The sequence below is a fragment of the Polyergus mexicanus genome, unplaced genomic scaffold (genome assembly GCF_030449975.1).
Source record: "Polyergus mexicanus isolate NDT 795.1 unplaced genomic scaffold, iyPolMexi1.0 SCAF_2, whole genome shotgun sequence".
In the NCBI taxonomy this organism is placed as follows: domain Eukaryota; kingdom Metazoa; phylum Arthropoda; class Insecta; order Hymenoptera; family Formicidae; genus Polyergus; species Polyergus mexicanus.
Window position 1 is genome coordinate 2,331,050 of NW_027223322.1, and position 12,765 is coordinate 2,343,814.

Here is a 12,765-nt window from a genome sequence, read left to right on the forward strand (position 1 = left end):
CGTAATATTAAAAGAGGAGCGAGTAAAAACTGATTATTATCGTGTTTTTTTTTGTGTCTTTCTTTCCTTTTATACGATAGCACAAATTAAGGTTTACCAAATTTTATTATTATTGAAACAAAATTCACACCATCTCGTTTTCTCGTCGTCTATCTTTTTGTTCTGATAGATTGAATTAGGCCCAAAGCAATCGGCAATTGATTCTAATACGTCACATCATTCGCTTGCCATGTGAAAACATGCTTAATACGAAGGAATATACAAAATATCGAAGAGATACCACCTCTTCCTTCGAGATAATTAAAACTATAGCATAATTACCTACTTTATACAACATTTACTACACACATGTCTTTGATAAATTAATCCTTTACTTGTATAATTCAGTTGCTGCGGCCCCAAATTAAATTAAAACGATCCTTACACAATAGGTTTTTGAATAGAAAATTTATGTTGTTAATTACACATTTGCCATATATAACGAGATCCATTATTACGCTATAATATTTATAAAACATTTATAAATTATAATCTGTGCATAAATTTATGTATCTTTTTGAATATATGTTACCGTGTCTGCGTTATTCTGCTGTGTGTGAATGTGCTATCAAAATACATATATATATATATATATATATAAAATATATGTAAAATATATACATATAATATATAATATATAATATATATATAATTATAGTATTCATTGTTTACACAAAAAAAAAAAAAAAATCTCGGCGCGATTGTATTTCAGAAAAAAAGAATGAGATCTGTACATACAATTAATGTATAGAAAACATAAATGCTTTTGCATGTTAAATCGTTTCAAAGAAAGAAAAAAATTTTAAAATAATACAAAACACAATATCGATTTTTGTAACATATTATTATAGAATATATGTGTTGTGTGTGTGCACGGTATTAAGAAAATTAAAATAAATTTCCACATTATGTGTTCTTCCTAATATAAAAAATCAAGCTACATACTAATTGCAAAATCCCTTTGTCATATTTACAATGTATATGTATAAAAGGAAATATTTATATGTTATATTTAGATATTGACAATTGCTGTAAAAGATGTAATTGAAGATTAAATTATATACAACAATATGAAAAAAAGTATCAATCTTCTCTTTTAATACAATTTTAAGCAAATTAGTGTAAATCTGCATGAAAGATTGCAAATACAGATTGCACATTCTGATTATTTGCATTTTAAGAAGCATCAAGTGTCAAATAATCAATGAAAAATAAAAATTGCAGATCTTCATAATTTTAGAGAAAAAAATTTAAATGCAAGTATTTTTGCATTATAATCGTGCGCACATTTATACACATGGAATATTGCATATTTTACAATATCGTTAAAAGCTGTCTAATATATTTCCTAAGATAACTAAAATAATTAGAATCTATATTTTGGTAGTTGCGATATTAACTGCGACATTGCAATAGAAAGGACAAATAAGCAAGATGTCAGATAGATGGAAATGCAATGTTGCAGAAAAACGCGAAAACTTTCGCGCAATTCTGTCGAAATTCTCTCGTTTTTCGATGCAACTGAATTAACAAGTAGTGGATTATGTGGTATACAGAGCACATATACATTAATATAATCGGAATCGAACGGATACCTAAAATGTGGGCGAATGTCGAACTGATCTCACTTTGACACTATAACAAATGTGTGTGATGAATATCATTACATTATATCATACTTACAAATACACCCGCTACAATATCATCTATGTTTTCTTGTTTTCTTATATAACATTATCATATTATATCAATATATACGTGGCCAATAAGAACAGATTTGTACTTGCATTGAAATTGTTTTAAGTCAATCACTCCAATCACTTCGCACAGCCCAGTATAGCATGTATGTTTTCATATGCTTTTTTGTTTTCGTTTTGTTTAAAAATACAATTTTTTTTCTTTTTCTCTCTCATTGGATGGCAGCATTCTTATCAAAAGGTTGGCTTGGAGAATGTTGTAATGACATTTAGGAAGGGGAGGAGGGAGTTTTCTTTAAGATGTGTCTCTCTCTTTCTCTCTCTCTGTCTCTATCTAGTAAGACGCTGTACTAGTTTCGTTTACTAGTAAATATGTTAATTTGTTCCAATTGTATTAAATGTTGATATCACAGAGGCTTCTTGATCGGAATATCGTCATTTTCTCTTTCTTTATTTTTTGTAGGAAAATAGGTATCTACATACATATTATGATGGTAAATAGAGAGGTTACAATAATTCTTAGGCATGGGAGAGTGAGTTAGCTCTTAAAAATGCAATACACTATACATGGGCTAGCTAAACGCATTACAACACGGCTCCCTTCACCTGGTCATTAGAATTGTGTGTTCGTCGGCGTCTCAATGACAGCAATTGCTGTTGATTGAATGTGCGGCAATGTATGGAGTATTTATATGTATAACGTTCGTTCTATTGTAGTAAGAGTAATAAGTCGACTGCGAATGATATTGCTAGAGCCAGAAGTAAGTAGAGAAGAAGTGATGCAAATTCTTTTTTCCCCCTTTTTTACCTTCCTTATTGATTTCTCGTCTTCTTATGGTTACTTGGGCCTAGATCGCAGCGGCTGCTACCTGCGTGAGATCAAACCATTACTTGTTCCTACTGTCGGTGTCATTTCCAACTCCACTAACAGAGGAAAGTGATCTGGTATATGAAACATAAAATGTCGAAGTTATTAATTTCATTGACGGAAGAAAGCAATTCAAAACATATATAAATTTACCAGATGGGACATGAGGATGAGGACATCCTACTACTTTATGTTCTTTAAACCACTCTGGGCTTAATGGACCTAGGAGGCCCAGTGGCACCATACTTTGCTTCGAATAGAAAATGTAGTCTATTATGCCTTTAAATTCAAATCTGAAAATGCAAAAAAAGCGTGTTAAAAAAGATATATCCGAATATATATAATACATATAAAATATATCTTATATATATAAAATAAACTGTACGTATGCAGAAATAAAAAATGAATTGTTCTCTTACGTGTAGTTGGTGTAAGGCATAATGTCCTCGCTATAGGCAGATGCAAGCTTGAAAGAATGCGTGAATTCGTTAGGTTTATCGCAGCCAGAGATCTTTTGTAAACACGATTTATACGCTAAATCCTTAAAATCACGATGATCGGCCGCCACACGTCCGGATGTAAGAAATTCGATCACACCTGCGTAGCGATTTGTTACTATTAATATTATATTTATGAACTGCGTACATACATAAATTTATTATCGAGTATTAGTAAATACAAGAGATCGGTTTAAAAAAAGTTTAGAAAAATTGCTAGTATAAACATGTGTGTTACCAGAATCAGGTAAGGAATTAAAGTCGCCACAAAGTAGCAGTTGAACATTGGAAGAGTCAGGCTTATGGCCGGGTCTGAATGACTGACCAGCTTGGTCCAAAATGGAACGTAATTCATTGCTCAACATCATCGTCTGTATCAATTTTACATCGCAAAATTCGGGATCCCAATGGATATGCGCCGTACAAACTAAAATTGGTTGTTGCACTTGTGCCGGATCAGATGGAACACCTGCAAAAAAAAAAAGAAATAATCTAATTAGTTGTATTCAGATACATGATGTATCCAATAATTTGCCAGCATCTTAAATGTTCAGATATAATTTGGAAAAAAAGAATAATTAAAAAACACAAAAACGAGATATAATACGAAAACGCGAATAGATAATTGTTTATAATCTTATATATGGATTGCAATATATATCGTATATATTTATATTGTAATATATGAGCGATAATATATAAACATATAATACCTCTTTGTTGTCTTCATGAATTTATTTTACATTATGTTACATCGAAAAGTTTTATTATGATGCGTTTAAAGAAATCTATATCTTGATTATTATTGAAATCTCTAGCTATACTGCATATTTATATTGTTGAGTATTAATACATGAAAAAAATTGAAATTTGTTATCAAATATAATAAAATCTATTTTATTTTGTCAACATTATAAATGCTATGCATAGTAAGTTTATTTATTTATTTATGCATAAGCTTTCATACACTATACTAAAAAATTATATATTTAATTATAAGAATGATAAAAATAAATTCTCTGAGCATAAGAATGATTATTGATTTTTTAATAGAGATATAGATATCTATTTTTTTGTATTCTTGAGAACAAATAAATAAAAATAAAAATTATATATGTATTTTGTAAAGTATTCTTTATAATAATCATTGTGATGAAATGTAAATAAGGATAACACAAATTAAGGTCATAAACTTTATTTAAAAATTGTGTAACAAATGTTAATCTAACGTTTGCAATAAACTTAGCACTCGCTCGCATGCATCATTCCTTCCTTTCAAAATATAAGCATATTTTTCCAAAAATCTGCTTATTGAAAGAGTTCGAACTATTTAAGAAACCGCAAAAACTTAATGACTTGTGTATTTTTTTAACTGTTGACAGTTCTATCATTTACAAAACGGTTCTCCATTATTAATAGTGCAATTATAGTAAATACAAACTTAAATAAATTTCACTTTATTACATAATTAATGGCATCAATCTGTACATAAACAAAATGTATTATTCAAATCCGAGAAGTTTAATTAGAGATGGATATAAATCCTATAAATATACATACGTCCAATCAATTTCTAAATTAAAATATTATTATCAATGTAAATACACCATAGAGAAGTAGACATGGGTATGCTATGAGAAGTTTCTGGTCCTCTTCTCCCGACATAGTGGTGAAAAGTCTAGAAGCGGATAACGATGCCCAAGCGACAGTCAAGACCGCGAAAATCAGGCCTATCGGGCCTCGCAATGTAGTGAAGACGCTAACACCCGCCAGAACAACTACGGGCAACAAGCAATAGCCCAGTACAGATGCGATAGATGACAATGTGATATTTGCGCTGCTGCTCATCAAAGACAGTAGGATATACATAAGTATGCAAGAAGTCATGGCTAAGCCATATACATAGCCAAAGTGTGCTTTGGAACCGGCTAGCAGCAAAAACGCCGCGAGGATCAGGCAAAACGCCACAGGCCCTGCCAAATCCGAGTCCTGCAGCAGGTAATTTGCATCGTCAATTTGTCCTTTCCTATGGAAGGGATTCAACACTGCCAGAGTCTTTTGCATTATCCTGTCGGGATCGATACCAAGCTCTTCCAACAGAGGCGGTTCATCCTCTTCCTCTCCGAAGCCAGCGGTGCCTGTAAATTTAGTGAAGATTTCCCTTACGCAATGTCAATACGTCAATAATCCTCGAGCGGATGTTCCAATACATTAAATACGACAAATTATCCATTTCTGTATTGGCAAGAATAAATTTTCTAGAGTTTTCTTCGAATAATACTCGACTAATACGCAACTTTCATTGCGCGTTCAAAATATTTTTGATGGTTTGTTCGCACATCATTAATCCGACACGCACGGTGTTCATGTTAGCTCGAGGATCAGATAACCAAAAGGATGGGTCCGTCGTTTTTTCTACCTTTCGTATAATCGTCCTGCGTGTATAGGTCGCTGCCATAAGAGTTCTGTGTAGGATCGAGGAAGCTGTTGCGCCCATATGAATAATCGCCAGTTGCTTGCTCGTTGAACGTCTGGAATTCGAATTGTTGGTTAGGTTGACCGAAACCGGACTGTTCAAAGTTAAATTGGCCCTGCTGTAACGGTGGCGACTGGGACCAGTAGATGTTTTTTTGGCCGGCGTATCCGGACATCCTGCCGGTGTTTTATAATTACGTTTCTTCTTTATAGATTCGAGTCTTCTTCTTGACCTCGAATTATTCGAAATATGTTGACACATCAATCCGTTGAGATCGTCAGCACAGGTTAGGCTAGATCACTTATTGCGAGGTAATAGCACATTACAGCGCGCTGCTTTAGCGACATTCGGTAATTCAGTTATAATTTGAGAAAAATAATTCTCTTTCAAATAAAATATATTATTTTTCACAAATAATTCTGATTAATTCATTGATTTATGCTAATATGTGTTCTTTATTTTTTTCACTTCTTTTCAGTTTTTCTAATTGTTAGAATCATTCTTCAAATGTTTCTTAATCTTCTATGATCTGTGTTTCTGTATCTTTTCTATTTATTTTAAAACAATCTTTTTTACAATATTGTTCTTTTGTACATGTATGTACGATTATTTTAAACATATATAATTCAATAATAATACACGTGTATATTATATTGTATATATATACAAGGTGTTCCAGAGTTACCGCATCACCTCCCATAATAACAAATTTTTGAGATCATTTTAAGATAATCTTTTCTCAGCAAAAATATCAAAGCATCAATAATTTCTATGTTATACACGATTAAAAAAGTAAGGCTTTTTGCAAACTAAACTCTATAGAGAGTTAAAACTACATTCTTGAGTTAATTTCAGATAGAGTTTACTTTAATATAAAGAGAGGGAATTTTAATTTAAGGCTTAATTACAAAGATATATGATGTAAAAAATTGGAAACTTGCAAAAAATGTTGATCTCTCTCGACATTTTCGTTGAGGAAAAAACGTCTCAAGAATCTGCCATTAGTAGGTAATGCGGTAACTTTGCGGACATCCTGTAATTTGATAATATAATATAATATTTATCAAAAGATTTGTATATACATGCATCTTGCTGCGCAAGTTTGTGGTATCTTGCGATCTTGACTCACCATCACTTCCTCTCACGCTTCGTTATTAATTGCAAGGGTGATTAAGATGAAAAGGAGCAGCCACGCGATACTGAGTACTAAGTTATCGGTACACAATTAGAACATTCATCAGCTTTAAGAGAGTGTAAATCCCGAATCCTTGGTTCTCTCGGAGCAGTCTCGGCTCGGCCTTTAATAAGACCCGTAAATTAACGCTGCTAATACTTTCGTTGCGCAATTACGGTAGATTAATGCTGTATTTAATTTCCGTTGTCGATAAATTCCTTCGCCGTTGGCTCCCAAGGGCATTGGAAATCGCCTGACTTGGGAATACTTTGCCGCAACAAGTATGCACGCAGAATGTTTTTTTTTTAACTATCTTAAAACAGTTCTTTTTTAACTATCTTACAACTATAAAAATAAATAGAGACGATGAAGAGTTTTTCTTATAATTTCGCAACATAAAATCTCAATTTTTTAAAATTATTGTTTTAAATTGCTTTCGATCTTATAAGGTTTTCAAACACGTCATAGCATAGCAACATGAAGATTGAGAGCGTCATAATTTTATTGGATAGTATAAGACAATCTCTTACCACTGTGCATGTTGATGATGATCTCGTCATAGAGTAATTGAGTATATTAATTTAGCTTTTACGGTATATTAACTCACCTATGACTTAAGTAATTCCCGACTTTTGGCAAGAAGCAAAAGTCGTAGGTGGATCGTTCAAATATTCGGAAAAGTCATCGAAAAGTGATTTATCTTTCAATTAGCATTATTATTAAAGCAGAAAGCTATATATGTATAGTTGAGTCTTAAATATAACAATATATATCGCCAAGAAAAAAATTAATAATAATTATTCCAACGACAGAATCGTGGATAAATCTTTTTTCTTTGAAATTTAATAAAAAAAGTCGGCGTGAATAAAATTAACGAATAAAATTAATAGAACAGTTTCAAAGAAAAATATGATAAATATAAATACATACATATTTGACGTATAATTGAAAGTATTAAATTTATTAATCAATTTGACATTTTATGTGGATATATATATATATATGCAGTGTCAAATTGATTAATACTTTAACACTTTATTTAAAGTTGAAATGCTTCACCTATTTAATATAAAAACTTTAATGTAATTGCGATACTTTGTGGAAAGTTTTTAATATAACTTTCAAGTTGTTCGAGGAAAAAAAATTGGCTTTATTGCAAAATCGCGTTCAACCCCGTAGATTAAACGTCCTTAAGTTCCTCTTTACTCTTCTCTTTTTCACTTCTCCTCGAGTCCGTGGCGATCTCCACCGACTCTCTCGAGGATTATCGGACGTAAAAATCGTTATTTAATACCCCCGTGTGAGATCCGGGGGGTATACTCTGTCCTCTCGAACACAATATCGTAAATTCGCCCCGTTTAATTGCGCCCACGAGAATCCGCTTTTACTATCGGACCTTACAGATTAACCCTACTCAAGCAGCTGTTTCGCCTTGCGTCTTCAATCTCTTACACCACGTTCCTTCGCAGAAACATTCCGCAAGAATCGCTCGTTCTACGAGACAAACTTACGCGATCCAGTCGATTCTTTTGCACGAAAAAAATAAAATCATTATTTTGTAATCTAGAGATAAAAAGTGCAACAAGATAAATGAAATAAAAAATATATATTTCATTTTTTTAGTATTAGAATTGTATATATAAGAGTAAAATCACCTATTGCATTTTATGACTTATTTACTTAAATCAAAATAATATGCAAAATAATATTTATCGTAACAGTACAGAAAAACAAGATAGTGGTTTAAATGTCCCAAGGCGTTATGGGAAATAAAATATTCCTATCATAACTCGAAAATTCATCGTGAGAGCGTCACTAATCGCTTTCATATTGTATAAAGCAGGATTAAGAAAAGCCGATAACATGGCTGTTCGCCATTGGCAATATGAATATTTCAGGATGTAAATTAGTCTAGATTAGAATAGAGGGTTAAGGAACCTTCGAATGGCGGTTGTACGACAATCAAACCCGCGAATCGGCATTCGCCGGCTCGAACCGGTAGCAGTCTCGTAAATTACTGAGGGAATCAATATCCGTTCTATCCCCTTTCCCCGAATACCTCCTGGGCAAGAGAAGCTTTTATAGCAGACACGGACCCTGCAATCTACGAACTGACTTTTATGAAGGATCAAAATCGGAGGCTAATTATCCAAAACTCTAAAAATAATCGATTAAAAAATACAACACACATACACATATAATATTGATATTGCTATCTAATTAATTTTTATATTGTTAATAATAGAGATTTATTTTTGCTCTCTCTCTCTCTCTCGAAAAAAAAAGAAATATAAGAAACTATATTAGAAGAGTTTATATATATAACATATATTTTAATTAGATAAAAATTCTCATATGTTTATACTATATTAAAATGAATAAAGATTTATGAAAATTATACAGTCACTAGAAACATAGAATGCAATTTAAATATCCTATGCTTAAAGACCAAAAATTGAAACAAATGTGATAAATACAAAGAAACTACGGTGTTGGCATTGCTATATACCATAAAAGACTGCGATATCTAAAAATCATTAAATTAAATGCCAATACGCTATCATTAATGGATAGATTCATCTCCGACTTGTGTCGCGCCACTACTTATTTTATGCAACTCTCTCATCCCTCACTCTGCATTAATATGCATATTGGAGAACGATGTATCCGGCGCGGATATTAAAGCGCGATAGTGAATGATTAGGAGCGTCACTTCGAGGAGAGTTCATTTCGTCGTTGTGGATATTATTTAAAAATCGCCTATCCAATTAGACTGTTGTGATGCGTTTAACGAGACACTCGATGTCGATACGTCAAACTCTTCAGCAAATCGTGTTTCAAAACACGATAGTCGAGCTTTGCGAAGATTTCAGATTTCATTTTACAAGAATGCGAATTAAATATCACGCAAAAATTTTCTTTTAAAAAGCGGATCTCTTAAATAACGTCGTCACAATTTCAATTACAAGCGATACGATAAAAAGATTTTATACGAATAACAATTTTCATACTTCATTGCCTTAAATCTCATTTCATTATCGTGTTAATAATAACGCGCGAATAATAATATATAAATGATGACACTAATGATATATGATAATAAATACATATTAATGATAGAACAATAATAGTAACTGATCGATAGATATATAATATATATGTGCATTATTAAAATAGTCTGTAGGATGCATGGCATCACGCAATCACGTGGTAAAATGCAAAGCCAACGCTTGAAGCGCGCGCTTATTTATGCATACGCATATAGTTACGCAGTTTTCAGTGCGCAGCGGCTCAATATATCAGTGAAAAATCGGACAGAGTGACACGTGGAGGTGAATACTCGTTCGAGAGATGCTCATTCGAGATAGGTTTGGTGTCACCGGTATCTCTAGACAGCCTGTGCGAATTTATAAAGCTCGCGCGCGAGAAAGAGAGAGATGGAGAGCTTGCGCTGCTGCCGTTACTCTATCCGCCTCGGGCGGAGAATGCGAACGCGAGTATCCGAAGCGAGTACATTCTTGTACTCGGGATGCATCGTGCCGCGAGCGCGATTAATTAAGCGACAAGATGTCTCGCATGTAACGAATGTCGTGTGACGTGGTTCTCGCGGTTACTCGTTCCAGCTCTCGCGGATTCAATTACCCGACGATTTATCTGCCGATTGCAACGAGGTCATGGAAATACGAATCATCGCAACGTTACGCGACACGGATATTATATCCGCCTCTTAAATCATTTACATGTACTCGTGTCTTTTCCAGAAAAGATCCAACATTTTTTATTCATTCAAGTGACTTATCACATTCATGTGTTAATTTAGCATATTGCTATATTGTGTTAATTGAACTCAAGTAAAAGTTAAATTATTAAAACAACTGAAAAATAATACAATAACTATGTTCCGTATTATTAGTGACAGAATTTATCTCTTAAACTTTACGGAAGAAAAATGTTGATTTTATTCTATAATAGGAGTAAAAGTGACCACAGATCGTCAAATTTTTTTTTAAATTAATCTTGTCGTTAAAAATATGTTGATTTTACACAAAAATTTATTTCTAATTACTATGGGTGCATTCGGAAAAACGCTATTAGCGCGAACAATATCGTTCTATCTTTGTTACTTACTGAAAGTTCAACAGAGCACACTCATAGCGTTAAAAGCGTACTCTTCGAATGCAGCCTATGAAGTTTGCATTCATTCTGTGTTAAAACATTAACGTAATATTAGTGTCACCATTTAACATATCCATTACATATTAAAACAAAAAGTTGTGCGAACCGTTTAGGAAGTGCAATATATGTTAAATTTTAGCCAAATTTTCCAACTGGGTACAATATACAGAATGAAAAACTGATAATCAATCTTTCGAATTTTCAACCAACAAAATATAATATTTTAACACGATATTCGTTATGTGGCTCTTTGATATATTCGGAAATTACATTACAAAATCTCTCCGTAATGAAACTTTGAATCATTTTACGCAAACTTTGAATTATTAATGTCGTTTTATTTTAACACCGTCTGAATACGTTTATGTCGCTTTTAGAGATTCCATTCTAATTTTCCAGACGTAATCGCGTAGCGAGGTTGATTACTCCGCGAATAATTGAGATCTCTCCCGTGTTTCCTTACCGTCGAGAAATTCGATATTTGGTATCGCTGCATCGTATCTAAATGCATCCCGCTCGCCGGACGCTGTAGAACTATATCCTCGGCGGCGCGGAATAATCCCGTGGGATCTGAATGAATTTACCGACATTTTAGCCGGAGAAAACTTTTAGCCGGTTAACCGCGCGTAAAGCCACGCTGACTTTCCATTCTCCGCACTAAGGGGAAAAAAGATGAATATAAACTTGCATTCGTTCTAATACTAGACTATCCTCCTTGTAAATATGATAGTTATAATTATCGTATAATTAAAAGATTTATGCAGCATGAATTCTCGATCCTATATATCATCGATATTACTTGCGTCTAAAATATATTCGTATCACAATTGAAAAATTTGTATTAAATTTAACACATATTACATGTCCCGAACGGTCCACACAAATTTTTGTATTAATTTAACATAATATGTTAAATAGTGACACTAATACTATATTAATATTTCAACAAAAAAGGAATGTAAACTTCAAAGTAATTTGACATAAATTTTGTGTAAAATTAAAATATTTTTAATAATAAAATTAACTCGGGAAAAATGTTATTAACGGTCTGTAGACACTCTCACTCCCTTTATAGAATAAAATCAACATTTTTTTACCGTAAAGTTAACCAATTCAATTTTGTCACTAATAATACGGAACGTATCTATTGTGTAAAATTAAAAATAGGTGCACATTGTGTTATTTTCACGCTTTTTTTCAATTGTTTTAATAATTTAATACTTGAGTTCAATTAACGCAACAGCAATATGCTAAATTAATAACTTACATAAATGTGTTAAATATTTAATATATAAATCTCTTAACCGAAATACTTTTTGATAAGAAAACACAAATTTTCTAACCGTATACATATTCGTATCGTGAAATACACATCGCGGGTAGGACGTCATTATGGTTGTTGCGTTGTCAATGAGAAATCAAGAGCACTATCAGAGAGAAGTCTCCGAGGAATGATTAACGGTGCCATCGTTTTGAAATTTTTACACGCGGAAAAGAATCCGACGAATCGTGGGCGTACACGCGATAAACGATCCGCTCGCTCTCCTTACATCTCTCCGAGAATGGCGCATCGTTCATCGTTCGCCGGCAGCTGATATCGGTTTATTAGTACCGCTGATGGTACACTATTAGTCCGACCAATGGAGATTCGCGGAACAGGGATGTTCCTTCGGAACGGAGAATCTTTTTCACGGATCGAGCCGGAGAGACTATCAGCTAGGTCCCACATAAGGCTCTGAGAGGATGCGCGTCTTGAACTTGTATTCGAGCAAGAGGGATCATTAATCGCGGCCCACTGGCATGGTTACATGGATTTTAGCTCCTCGATCGAGATTTAA

The 12,765-nt window shown here is 33.1% G+C and overlaps 2 protein-coding genes across 6 annotated transcripts in view; both read right to left on the minus strand.

The window, feature by feature from the left end:
- Window positions 1–1,245: 1,245 nt before the first annotated feature.
- The window catches only part of Twin (CCR4-NOT transcription complex subunit 6-like twin), a 219,388-nt gene continuing 207,868 nt past the window's right edge, over window positions 1,246–12,765 (minus strand). For all 5 annotated transcript variants that reach the window (XM_070314959.1, XM_070314972.1, XM_070314979.1 and 2 more), the window contains 4 exons: window positions 3,340–3,570; window positions 3,024–3,201; window positions 2,758–2,897; window positions 1,246–2,678 (listed from right to left, as the gene is read on the minus strand). In XM_070314959.1, coding sequence (XP_070171060.1) covers window positions 2,602–2,678; window positions 2,758–2,897; window positions 3,024–3,201; window positions 3,340–3,570 — 626 coding nt within the window. In that variant the 3' untranslated portion in view covers window positions 1,246–2,601. The remainder of the gene's footprint in view (window positions 2,679–2,757; window positions 2,898–3,023; window positions 3,202–3,339; window positions 3,571–12,765) is intronic.
- Window positions 4,281–5,864, minus strand: Yip1d1 (Yip1 domain-containing 1). Its single transcript, XM_070315039.1, has 2 exons — window positions 5,521–5,864; window positions 4,281–5,239 (listed from the first exon to the last, which is right to left on the minus strand). The coding sequence occupies exons 1-2, from the start codon at window positions 5,750–5,752 to the stop codon at window positions 4,680–4,682; spliced, it is 792 nt and encodes a 263-aa protein (XP_070171140.1). The 5' UTR covers window positions 5,753–5,864; the 3' UTR covers window positions 4,281–4,679.

Coding starts and splice junctions, on each gene's coding strand:
- Yip1d1 (XM_070315039.1), bottom strand. CDS start 5,752: ATGTCCGGATACGCCGGCCAAAAAAACATCTACTGGTCCCAGTCGCCA. Junction 5,240..5,520: donor GCAGGACGATTATACGAAAG/GTAGAAAAAACG, acceptor CTAAATTTACAG/GCACCGCTGGCTTCGGAGAG.